Raw genomic sequence first — 13,853 nt, 5'->3', positions numbered from 1 at the left:
TGCATCCGTCTGCAGAGTGGTTCAGATCTCAGACGAGTTGGTTCCCTGCACAAGAGCTTTCCCATTTGGGGTGTAAATACAAAACAGCAGCGTTTCGTTGCACCAACAGACGTAAAAAACAGCAACGATAACTGCCTATAAACACAGTGGGACACTTGAAGGAGAGAATATCCAATATGTACAATGTTGTGTAATGTCACTCAGAAAGTGGTACAGTTCATTTTTATGTTTCCAGTGAACTAGAAACTTAAAATTTAGGGCATTTCTTCATTAGGTGCCCATGAGTATTGTTGAAACCAGGATCTAAAGCAGAATGACAGGTCACTTCTTTCCCCTCACATCTTCAGGTTTGTATGGGCATGTGGGGAGGAAAGGGGAATTACTTGAGTCAGTTACCCTCAGGACTGAAGCTCGCAAAAGGTAAGTAAAAAATGGGCATATGTCAAAACTGACAGCTGTATCTGCCTGAAGGGCCTACTGCTATCAGCTATAAAACTAATAAAGAGCCAGAGATGCATTGCTAAAGCAGGGAGAAGCAACATCTTGGGTTAATCTGCCCCACGTATAGCACATTTCACGTGTAGCTGGGGATAGAATTTCTAGCTTGTAAATAGTAATACCTCTCCCAAGCTGTCATCAAGGCTTCATAATGCAAGGCAGATTCCAAATGACAGGAATTTAACAGTTTGAGTATTAGTCATCCCACAGAATGACTGAGGTAATGGCACACACATTTTAAAAATGTTCAAGATGCATTAAAGCACAATTTTTGTTGAAAAGTTGATCAGTAATAATAATAATTAATATGAAATGTCCCACCATAAATGCACACACCGCAGCATGCGGAAGACTGATGCTAAGCAAATCTGGTTTCTTATGCCAGAGGCGTATGAACCTGAAGTCACCATTAGAGTTTTTAATTTTCTGCAATAGTAGCAATTACTCATTTTATGTTTTATGATAATTCATGGGATATAAACACACACACCAATGCACACAAATGCATCTGCTTTTGATATTTTACGTATTTTTATCACCACATTTGCAGTATGCCTTTATGAAGTTAGAGGCATATTTATAAGGCAACCTCTGCATTACCTTTAAATGTACAGTGATCCACAATATTTTCTCAGTTACACAGCTGCAAGTATAGAGCTAAACATTATCCCGGAGATAATGTTTAAATTGGTACCATTGCACTCAGAGATAGACTGTCGTTGCTTTGAATTTCAGATAATAGGTAACTAAAAGCACATTTTGCTGCAGAGTTTGCCTTCCTCTGCAGCTTTTCAGCACACAGAATTTGTGCATTTCTGTTTGCCTTCACAAAGCCCTCAGAGGGTCCCACTCATTATTTAGCCTGTGTCCACATCATAGGAGCTGCTTCTGAGCTTGGCACTAATTGTTACCCTTGCTGACAGTCTCAGCAGAAAAGCCAAGCCTGAGGGCCCTTTGGAGATAGCCTCTCACTCCCAAGTTTGATGTACTCTGGAAGGAAATGTATGCATTGATGCTTCCCATGCGATACCTGGACTGTGGGGACAGGAGTTCGTTTTTCACTACTTCCACAGATACTTTCCAAAAAACAACATTCACAAGAAATCTTTGGAAAATGCAGAATATTTGTGGGGAAAGGGAGAGCTTGCTAGAACTTGCTTGACATGTGATCTCATTTTTTTGTTGCACTGTATTTAAGCATCTTGCCATCCCTAGCAGCTCTGGGAATCTTTTTTCACCTCTTCTAATCCACCGTCTTATTTTAAAATTGCTTGCTCACATGTCTAGTCCAGGTTTTAAAAAATCAGTGTTGTACAGAAGTTGCTTTATTTCAGTCCTGGCATTTAATGTAGTTCTTTATTCTCTGTATAAAGGATAAACCCTTTCATCTTGGCAGACATTACCTTAATTTCTGCATCTGTCTCTCAAATAGTTTAATGCTTGAAATTCTGCTTCTAACCAAAGGCTTTCCTTAATTAGTTTCCAAGGCGACCATCTTTGCAACAATTCAGATGAACCAACTGCAGGGAGAGGAAGGAAACACACCATCAAAATTAAAAGTAATAGCACAATACCACTGTGCAAACAGGCATTGTATATCACCAGAGACAGCGTGATAGTCCTGGTGTCTCATAAGTTCATTTACAAGGGAAGTCCTAACTCAGTAAAAGAACAGCCACACAAAAGTGTACGTCTTTTTTTCCCCAGCTGACGAAGTCAGGATTAATGGCCTCAGTGTGTTATGAATCACCCTGTCTGGGGGAGGAAGAGGACCACTGGTGCTTCTCAGGGCTCCTCGTGAATCAAGATGTTCCCAAATGCACTTCACAGAGCACCGAGGTGCTGCAGTTCCAATTTCCAGAGTGGGACTTTCTTCTTTAGCCCAGAGGTTGGCAGTGTGGTATATGAGACAAGCAACTGATAGCTACAGCCTAGTGGGGATGTCGCTAATATGAGGTCCCTAGGCATGATCCAGAGCTGCAGTGCCTCTGCTCTGGACTACAGATGGATTTAGATCAGGCCCTAATACAGCAAAGTAACATCCCAGTGAAAATCACTCGCTGCTTGTAATTGCTTTCATATGCAATTCCTTTCTCTTATCCCACCTTCACACCAGAGCAATGCCATTAGCCTCCCTGGAGTAAATTAAAACTACCAGGGCTAGCCTGGGGTAAATTTATAAAGAACCAGGCCCTATAAATCATCAACTAAGCCTGAAATGTCAACATGCCACAGTATTCAACCAGTAAGATGGAAAACAACATAACAATTTTAGAGAAAATTAATGTTCCCAAGCTTTAAAAAAGTTGATACTACTATATCAAATTTATGTGTGTGAGACCATGGATGTGCATGCATAGAAATAGTGGAGTATGTACTATTAAAAACTCAATCCTCCAAAATATGTAATGAATAAAATAATATGAAATATGAATATACCTTTAAAAATACCTTGAGTATCTTTTATCCTGGGGAGATGCATGTAAAGGATCAGAAAGGAAAAATATTGCTGCGACTTTATTACCTCATACGAGTAAAAAGACTTCCCCTGCTGCATAGGCTAAGCCTAGTAAAAATAAATTAACTCTTTGTAATCTCTTTTGGTTCACAATTTATGCACCAAATTTTACAGGCAGTACTGCAGAGTGCTGTTTATAGCAAAGCAGAATAAACCTTTCAAACTCCTTCAAAGCATTGAAAAGAGCAAATTGAATGCAATTCTAGTCACAGTAAAATTCAATTTACAGTAAAAAAATATAAGAAAAAGTAACATTGTCTTTCCTAGAGAAGGTTGCACTGATTTTTTTTTTCCCTTAATTTCATAGGACATTTAAAATGGAAAAGAAATGCTGAAAAGGGAAAAAAAAAAAGAATGGCTACTATTCAGTGTTTTTCAGTCTGCTTGAAGGCAGTGTTCTGCAGTAAACCCCCCCCTCCAAAAGATTCTCATGTGAGCAGTGGGACTGAATTACTGCGACACTTCTGGGTTATATCCACATAATGGTTTGAAGTGATCCTGACATGCAGTAATGGTTTATATAAGCAGAATTCTGTTTCCAAGGGCTCTTGTTCAATTCCGGGGACTAACACAGGTTTGGCTTTGACATGCTGAATAGAGGTGTAGAGAAAATGAGAAGTTTATGTATTTTTAAAATGAAAACTCTGTGTCTCAGTTTACCTAATTTTTTCTTCTCTTTCCACAAACTTATATACATCCTATTATATTGAGAACAACTATGACTGGGGGAGTTTCATTTCCCCTGCAGAATATGAGAAGAAATAAGCATCATTCAAGTTTGTCTGTGATTGCAAGAGTATACTCTTAAGAACTATCATCATACAATTTTAGAGAAACCCCAAAAGAGACCCAGAAGGCATAAATATATATCATTTTTGTGTCACAGAAATGAGGCATTAAAGGCCACTAATGAGCTGCTTGTTAATGATGTTGATATGCCTTTACACTATATGACTGGACTGAAGTATTCGTGATTCCTGCAGAGTTTGAAAAATTCTGAGTAAATGTTAGATGGCTATTGTTAATAGCATTTGTGAAAAGGGCTTTAGATGTTGTGAGACTTAGTTAAGGAGGATAGTTTGGAAGTCAGTTTTGATTGTGCTGAATTTGATATATTTAATTTGGTCTTGTAGCTCTACAATGAAAGGATCCACAACCACAGAGAGGCAAGGGGGTAGCAGGAGTAAAGAGAATATCTGCAGAGTTGGCCATGAGAATGTTATTGTGATGGAACCCTATTATGTTGGGATAAGAGCTGGTTACCTTGTGGACTGAAGGAAATCTAAACATGAATGTTGCTAGGTAGGGGCAATTGACTGTAGTGGCACGGCCACATGCACCTGTTTGCTTAACTTTTCAGTGGTAAGAATTGACTAAGAAACATTGGCGTCTTTTAAAGAGGTGTTTGTGTCAGTGCAAAGCATGGTTACCAAGAATATACCTACCTGAGCAGTTAACAGAAATTCCTGTTCTTATGGGCCGCCTAGAATACCAGAGTAGAGATAGCAACGCTACATATTCATTCTCAGGTTAGCAAAACCTCATGTCTCTTCTCAGGTGCTTGAGCAGCAAGGGATATATTTCCACAGGACCTTGACTAATGCGCGAGACTTGCCCTTGACTAGGTGAAATGCAAAAAAGTTAAGTATTTCAGAATTTATCAGAAGCAGTTTACAATATCAGAATACAGAATACAACAATCTTTCTCTGTGTATGTTTCCTATCAGCTTATATATAGTGAAGTTTCTTTGGAAGATCCATGTAGAGAAACAGCCAAGTTGCGGAGTCCCAAATACAGTACCAAAATAATTGTCTTCAAAAAAGGTCATTTGAGCTTTGGGGGAGGTTGCTCAAAAATTTTACAGTAAGTCACCATTACACTCTTCAAAAAATTCCAAAGTGGGGTGTTGCTAAGAATATCAGAATTCCAGAGAAGACATCAAAAAGCATCACTATGATCAAAAATATGATTGAACTTTGATGGCAAGAGTCCATTGAAAAGCTTCAGACCCAGGTAATTGTCCAACATTACACCAAAAATATGTCAGATCAGAGAACATAACTTAAACCCTTTCATGTCACAGTTGCTGACCTTCTGGTAGTGGCTGACCTGAGAAGGATTATAGCCAAGAAAGGGGAAGGAAGACAAAATATTGACCCAGCAGGACTGGAAGGTGCAACTGATGAGAAGAGTACCACTCCCTGGTTTGCCAGTGCTGAATTAAAGGAATTCTGGCATTCAAGACCAAAAGCTTATTGTGCTTTGACATTTCCTGTACATGTTTTCTTTTGGTTTGTTTTCTGTGAGACTAGAGGTCTTTGTGAAATTTCATGTGAGTTTTGAAATTAAAGTTTCGCAGAGGCTTAAGAAAATACTGGAATCTCTGTGAAATTACCTTGCATTTCATTATTAAACATCTTTCAACATAGGATCTTTCTGAAAGAAAATACTAGAACTATGGGGAAAATTAAAATATGGACTCCTTCCTAAAATGATGTGTGTGTGGAAATCATGGCTGCAGATTAACATATTTCGTTGATTTACTTCCCTTTATATATAACTCCAAAAATTCCTCTGGAACACAACTGGATTTTTACAGTTTAATCTCACTCCAGAACCCAAAGAATTCACTAATAAAAAATTCTGCAGCACATAAATCTCTTTGGAGAAGCTCTCTGTAGGAACAAATTGAAAACCTCTTGAGAACCTCTTGGCAATTATTAGGGGCAAAGGTCTGTTGGCCATTTTGGCTATCTCTTTCATACACTACATTATTTAATTTTTTTTGGTAGTTTTAAAAAGCGCTGTATCTGATCTTGGATTTAGCAGAATATCTTTAAGTGATGAATGATAGCTTAAGTTTTGATTGATTTTTATGTGAAGGTCTTTGTACTGAAAGACATGACTTGTGAGGAGAGATGCAGTCCTGAGAGATACAACACTGTGCTCATCTGTCAACAAATGAAAACAAAGAGATTTTGATAGAAAGAAAAGGTTATTTCATGAATTTTATTTGGCTTAAAGAGTAAACAATTGTGATTACAAATGTCAGTTACTAGGGATTGCGAAACTCTGCATCTCTGCATCTCCAGGGTCATATACTGCTTTTGCAGTATATGTCTTTTAATAATAACTATGCCATCAGATGAGTTAATCCGATAGTATTGTTAAATTATACCAAGGAAAATGAATTTAGGGAAATCATCACAGGGCACAGAAAATTCACAGAAAACTTTGTTATCACACGAAAGGAATTAGAAGAAAGTATCACGCCCTCAGAACCTATGTTGCAGTTTGTAATATTTTGCAGAAATAATTTCTTATATACTCTTTTCTGCATGACTTAAATGCATGCTCTACTACAGCAGTCTTCAATTAGTAAATGTCATATTCATTATGGGGAAAAAAAAAAAAAAAGTTTAGCTTTCTGGAGAGAGAAGGAAGTACAATACAGCTTCAGATGTTGCCTTTAATTACCCTCCAAGGACTAATATGCATGACCATCATCTACATGGGGATGGCCTAAAAGTAAAATTTCACTCTTGAAGTGACTAATCATCAAGGAGAAGGGCAACAGAGAGAAAGACACAGAAAAGAGCTAAAGAGGGAAAAACTTTATTGAAGTGCTACAGAAGTATCTCAGGTCCTTGCTTATACAATGTACATTTTTGTCCCTTCCATTAGGAGATTTGTGTCTTCTAGGAGATTATCTCCTATAAGAGATACATTGTGGTAAACCTGAAATCTGTTTAGAGAAAGTTTTACAGACACATACTAATGATCTGTGCTATAGAGAAAGGTAGGATTATGGTTTTGAGGTGTGGTTAAAAATGTAAATGATGGCAACAGCATACAAGTAAAATTCTTAGATCTATACACTGCACAAAAATACAAAACCCAGCAATCCAGACTGTACATGGATTTGTGACATTCCCTGAAGGACAGGAAGTCTCTGAAATGGTGGATAAATTAATCTCAACCATATATGCAGTTATTTTTATCTGCAACAAATAATGTGTAAGTAGAATCTTCATCTTAATATTTAATACATTCTTCATTTAATATTTAACTCAAATTTAATATAGTATTGATTCTTCATATAAATGAAATAATTGTTTACTGCATATTTTACAGCATCACAATCCCTGGTGCCCAGATTCTCATACCATTAATATTAAGTGAAGAAATAAATCACCTTCACTGGTTTTGCACTATGGTTACTATTATGAGGTTCTGGCCATTTGTATGAGGAGAGCCATTCCTACTGTAGATGGAAATGGGTTTATTTCTGTGGGATTAAGGGCAGGATAAGTATTACCTGTTTGGCTGTGGCAAGGCCACTACTACCTGTGATCTTTTGCCACATTATTCTTGTTCCTCTGGAGCTTCGTACATTTGTGCTGGTGCTATTGGTGTGATAGAAAGAGACAAAATCGTAACACCAAAAAGGTGTCAACATGCTATTTGAATTTGAATTTACTCAGGGAAGACCTCACCTTGTCTTCTTGTGCTTAGAATCCTCAAAGTGAACTTGCTTATTGTGCAGGAGCTTGCATGTGAATGGGAATGGGGGGGGGAGGTGGCAGACACTGCAAATTTACAGCAAAATGGAGGTTACAAGGGATCTTATTTTTACTTTGGCATCTGGTTAGATGAAGAAAATCATTTTCACTTTTAAGAAGAGCTTCTATTTTCTATTCTATTTATCCTATTCCAGTCTGGAAAATTTACATGACAAGGGGTGACCTGTGCAAAGTAAACATAATGAGGAATGATTATGTATGACTGTCGAATGCTGTTTCACCAGATCATTTGCCCACATGGCAACAGTGTAGACAATAACGTTGGTATTAACAATGCACCCTCCTTAGAGTACCAAAATGTGGTGGCTGCAATCCCCATGGGCAGCTCCCACACCACAGCAAGGGGTATGTGAGTGGGAAGGGGGCCAGGAGAGGACTCTGCATTCTCCAGCTGTAGGACGTCTTCAGTTTCTTTTTTTCTTAATCTACAGAAACAGAGCTGAGATGCAGTGCATTGCAGATGACACTCAGCATAAACTAAGTATCCTTGGTAACATACTGATGAGAAATTTAGGGGACTTGACTTCAGCTTTTATTGAACTAATTGGACTGTGGTGCTCCTTTCTGAAGTGGGTCTTGAAGACTAAATTAGCCAGTGCCACTGGTCCAGTAGGGTTCTGCCACAACTTTTCAATCATTTAATCCAATATCAGGTAGGAGCTGCTCAGATCTGAGATGAACTTGAAGTAACTCCATCCTTGGAAATGCAGTGGTGCTATCAATAGGGATACGAGCTAGAAAACATCTGACCTGATCACCAGGAGATCAGGCAGTGCTCCATGACAATTTAGGTTTGCCAGACAGTTGTTGCCGTGCTTGACATAGCAAGGGCCTGTTATCGATTCTGTTCCTACAAAGAGCGATCAACACTGATAGCTGATCCTGATGATTCTGTTGAAATTTTTTTAGACCTGTGTCCATTTTTCTATTTTGCTTGTTTGCTGCTGAAAAGCAAGCATCATGCCATCATTGCTGGCATTTGCACACTGCTTTGAAGGCAAAGGTGTCACAACTGGATTTTGAAAGCAAGTCCTAGTGGAACATTACTGCTCATGTGGAGGTAGCTAAGCTCTCCCATCCTCAGAAACTTACATGTATGCTTAAAAAATGAGAAGACATGCTAACATGCTTGAAGTTAATCGTGGGCTTTTTGCAAAATTTGGATCCAAATTAATGTATGAATAACCTCAACAAAGATGACAAAATCCTTCTTTACTCTGAGCTTTTAGGAAATCTCATTTTTATTGCTGCCTTTCTAAAACCTAGGAAAAAAAAAGAGTTCTGGACTTAAACTGCCTTATTGTTCCCAGATACATTAAAAATGGAAAGACACAGTGCAACAGGTCAGATCTCTGCCTGTCATTCCATTTAAGTGGCATATTTCTGCAACTTGTCAGGAGTGAAAAGCACAGGAAAAATCTTTAGACCTTCTTTGTGGCAATACTGCCTGTCAACATCAGTATTTTATGTTATGGGAAGATCTGATAGACTCATAAAATATCGGGGTTTTGAGGTAGTCTGTAGTTTTGCAATTTAATTTCTTTTCTTTCTTCTTTCATTTGTAAATAAAGGATAATAAATAGCTTTGATTAAAAATACTAAACTGACCAGATGGCAATGGATTCAAATGAAAGGAAGATGAGCTCCAAACAGGTATTAATTGGACATAGTAGTTTTCCTTTCACTTCTGCCAAAATCATAATAGCCACTTCTCTACATAAAAATGCAAACATATCCTCTTAGCTTGTACTTTTCAATGACTCCTTTCAAAATCAAAGCCCACAGAGATGCGACTGCAGTAGCATTTCTAGACCTTTTCTGATTTGGCATGCTTTAGTGTAGAATTCCAAAGATAATTGCCTTCTTCACCTCTGCTTTTACTGGTGAGATTTGCCTTCAGGAATCCCAGGTCCCAGTGGCAAAGTTTGGAGCAATTAAGACTCACCTTGGTAGAGGTAGAGAAGTATCAAGTTAGGGAACATTTGGGCTTGGTAAGTGGAGATAAAGGTGGCTGAAAACTGACCGAATTGCTGGCCTTTGTGATCAGCAATACAAATCCAGCTGGAGGCTAGTTACTAGTGGAGTACCCCAAGGGTACTGGGGCCAGTACTGCTTAAACTCTACTAATGACCCAAGTGATGGGACAGTGTACTCTCAGCAAGTTTGCAGATAATACAAAACTGGGAGGAGTGTTTGATAGGAAGAATAACCCCATACACTCTGAGTAGAGCCTTCCTGGCTAGGAAGCAGCTCTGCAGAAAAGCATCTAGAGATCACGTCAGACAAGTTGAATACTGCGGGGGTAGTCAGACACTGAAACAAATTGCCCAAAAGGGCTATGGAATCTCTGTCTTCAGGGATATTCAAAATGTAGCACAGTCATGAGCAGCCTGTTCCAGCTGCCCTGCTGTGAACAAGGGTGTTGGAATAGACATTCTCCAGAGGCCCTTGCCAACCTCAGCTGTTCCGTGATTTTCTCCATCCATAAGTGAAAAAATATCTTTCCCATCCCTGAATCAGAGACAAACCAATGATACTTTAAAAGACAAAATATGCCTTCCGGCCCACCTGCCAAGCTTGCACTATTCTTTAATTGCTCCTTTTCTTTTGAGCCCACAGACTCTTCTTCCTTCAACCTATTCTTTCCTTGCCTCTCTTCTTTTAGTTCTGTTCACCTTCATGCTCTGTACTTTTACCATTCCAGTTCTTCATTGGGTCTTTGGAGGACTGTTCCAGCACAACCCTGGGGTCTCTGTTACTACCATTTATAACAACTTCTGTGCCTTGATCTTCATCTAAGATCTTGCCAGTCTCCTCATCTTAAGAATTCGTCTTATATTGTTCCCTTCATCCTTAATCCCAACATTTAATTTTCATGGCCAAGAAAAACGCAGGTTCTTGTTCTAGACCACAAAATAGCTGTGGTTGTAATTTGAGTAGGGAATAAGTCAAAAGGTAGCAGAGTAATTATGGGGTTAGTATCAAAGATATTTCGCTTCCATTTCACTATTATTCCTCTCTGACATGTGTATAGCCTTTGCACTACATCGTGAGGGAATCATCACTATCGCTTTAGAACTGTGACAGTGCTCATACCAATTTAACATTAGCCAGTTCAGCTAATCTCTATAATGCTATCTTCAAAAACTGTACCAAAAAAAATTAAAGCTAAGGGAAAAAAATGTAGTTGCCTATTTGTTATCATGATGACTGATACGGTGAAAGCCAAGTTGTCTTTATGCTTTCATTCAAAAAATTGCTTCACCAGGGAAATGAAAGCTAAAATTGGTGATGCTGATTTAATTTCTCAAATCTGGCATATTGTTCCATACTTCCAGTAAGCCTGGTGCTGGCCACAGTTTATGCCTTTTATTTTAAAACGAGATACATTTTAATTATGTTCCCTTTGGACTTTCTTAATTGATTAGAAACATCCAAAGAGTTAATTAAAAATACAAACTTTTTTTGCTCTATATCAAATCTGACATTATGATCTTTTTATCTACAAGATGAGAATTACGCGTGATCAGAAGTCTGAATTATTCATGATAGTTTCCAGTCTTTTTTTTTTTTTCCTCTTCCTTTGTTCAGAATTAAATCTTATAAGCTTTTATTTCAGTCAAGGTGAAAGCAATATTAAGTCTTGGAAGTGAAACTTACCAAAGACATGTAGCTCTGTGAAATCCTTGTCCTGTAATCCTGGCTTTCTATTCACCACCACTATTCAATATCCCACTTTCTATATAAGCTTCACAATATATAAGCAGTTGATGAGATTTATTTGTTATACTCCTGTTTTTCTTCTTCATAAAAAAATCTTTATCCATCCCCGTGTTCCCACAGGAGTAACCCTGATGGCTGTGGTTGTTTCTGCTAGGCTCGCTAATCCAGCAGCTCCCTGCAAGATGCTGGGCAGTTGCTAGAGGGTGGAAAGTGAGGGGGGAGGAGAGTCATCTGCGTTAAAATTTAGGGCAGCATGTGTAGTGAATTTTAAAAGCATTGTTAAGATCCAGTTAAATAATTATGAACTAATGTGGTTGATTGTGTGGATAGAAACTCTAGCAGGTCATTTCTGAAAGATGCTTTTTGAATAAAAGCTTGACTGTAGTATGTTGGACCTCTCTAAGGGACTAAACAGTCAGAATTATTTCTGGCCATTTTGGAGACATGATAATAGAGGAGATGGAAGTTGAGTCTGATGTATGCTAATGAGTCCTACATTTCCTATTTGCAGTATTTCTCCAGATGCCTGTAGCAGCTCCATGTGTGTTTTCCTTGCAGCCTCTGACTTCATCTGTCATGGTATTTTCTCTTAAATAAATGCATTTATAACATTAAATGCATAGAAATGTAAAAGTTTTCGTATTTTTTATTAAGGTTAAAATGGTAAAGAACGCTGTTGTTGTCTTTAACCTTTAAAAAGTAAATCACTGCCTTAAAGGTGAAATTTAAACAGACAGTTCAATATGCAAATAGCGCACACACCAGATGATCTAAAGGAAGACTGCACATTTCCATAGAAAACAAATGTGAGTGTAGGAAAGCAGATGTTTTCTACCAACAGAGTGTACATACAGTTCTCAAGAGGACCTGAGCAGCAATTTATTTTCAGGCTTCTGGAAGTATGCAAATTTCTACACAATTAAATATGAACTTGAAATAGATGTCATCTATTAAGAACAAGCCAACCCAAAGAGACAATTCGGAACTTAATAGTTTAATCAAGAACTTTAAGAGGCTCCTCAATATATCTAAAGTAAATGACTCAAATGTCATCTGATTTTAGTAAAAACTTAAGTGGTCCATTAAAAAGCATCACCTGATCACTTGACCTGCTCTTAGTGATACAGTCATGGTGTATGGTCAGAATTATGTTTTCTATTTATAACTTTTAGCAGTTTACCCCAGAAAAGTCTGAGTAAGTTGAATTCTGTCCTGACACATACATAATCACCACAATTATTAATAAAATTCTTGCTGCTGGACATTATTCCAGCAGCTGTGGTACTGTATGGATGTTACTGAGGTTATAACCTGAAGAAGGGAATATTGCTAAGTGCAGTGGCATAATTTTGTACAAAGGGTATTGCTGGTGAGCTGACAGCCAGCTTCAGGAACATGGGGAGTGTATTTTTGTCTCCTTTCTGCAAAAGCACAATGGTGACATGAGCACACAGGATGGCAGAATTCCATCTTCCCACTCATCCGCTTTATCTTTAGAGAGTCTGTCTGCTCAGTTCATCCTACTGCTTTTTGTCTCTTTGTGATTCCATTTAATGGCTCCGTTTGTACACAGACATAGCCAAGTGGGGTCAGGGAGGGCAAATGTTAGTTTAGTGGACTGTGCAGCATCATATTTAGTACAAATTTTGACTAAACATATATGGTCAAATGCGTCCATTTACACTGGAAATGACAAGTTTTCAGGCTGTCAAAAGGTAATGAAGGTCACTGCCTATAGTTTTAAGAATTTAACTTCAGTCATGGATACATGGCAAGGCTTGGCCAGGGCTCTACTGGCAGGGAGCCCCCAGGACAAGTTGTGCTTTCAGAGCCCTGGTGTGCTGGTATGGTTTAATAAACACTGGACTGTCTCACATACTCCACAAACAAGGAGCATAAAAAAGAGTCTACTAAGTGGGTAGATGTAGTGCTGCTTCATTTCAAAGCAGAAATAATTGAAATGATAACAAAAATGAGCATAGTCAGCAGGGAGGCACTATGATGACAAGGGTGAGATTGCCAGGTCATCTCTGCAAGAGGAGTCATCTCAGCCTTGAGAGTTACTCTCTTTTGTACAGTGCCCATATGTTTTAAAAAACACAAATGACTACATCATGTCTCTAAAGTCACAAGTCTGTAATATTCGTGCTACCCTTTGATTGGGTGTAGAAGAATGCAAAAATTTTCATTCTCAGGCTTATTTTCCACTAGTTGAGAATCATCCTCATACACTGAGTAACATGTAACTTTTTTCTTCACACAGGTTGTAATCCTTGGCAAACATTCTCGAGGTTATCACTACATGTTAGCTAACCTGGTAAGAATTTTTCTTCATTACAAATATAGCTGAGGTTGAGAGGGTAATATATGCTGCTCAGTTTGTGTCAACCTTAATCAGCAAAAGAGTAAATGCATGAATGAGTTCTTGGATTTTGAGAAATGGCTTCAGTAAATACTGGAACTGGTATGTTATAGTTACTTGTACTCAATTATGGTCTTCATTTTATCTAAGCAGCTCATATCCTCCACT

At 38.2% G+C, this 13,853-nt stretch overlaps 1 protein-coding gene across 7 annotated transcripts in view; it reads left to right on the top strand.

The window, feature by feature from the left end:
- The window catches only part of GRIA3 (glutamate ionotropic receptor AMPA type subunit 3), a 151,143-nt gene that overhangs the window by 75,456 nt on the left and 61,834 nt on the right, over positions 1–13,853 (top strand). For all 7 annotated transcript variants that reach the window (XR_011811650.1, XM_072042897.1, XM_027465322.3 and 4 more), the window contains one exon: positions 13,587–13,640. Coding sequence is in view for 6 of the 7 variants with exons in the window: in XM_072042897.1 (XP_071898998.1) it covers positions 13,587–13,640 (54 nt within the window). In the remaining variant the exon portion in view is untranslated. The remainder of the gene's footprint in view (positions 1–13,586; positions 13,641–13,853) is intronic.

Source organism: Anas platyrhynchos, chromosome 10 (genome assembly GCF_047663525.1).
Source record: "Anas platyrhynchos isolate ZD024472 breed Pekin duck chromosome 10, IASCAAS_PekinDuck_T2T, whole genome shotgun sequence".
Lineage (NCBI taxonomy): Eukaryota > Metazoa > Chordata > Aves > Anseriformes > Anatidae > Anas > Anas platyrhynchos.
This window is presented reverse-complemented; position numbering and strand designations above follow the sequence as displayed.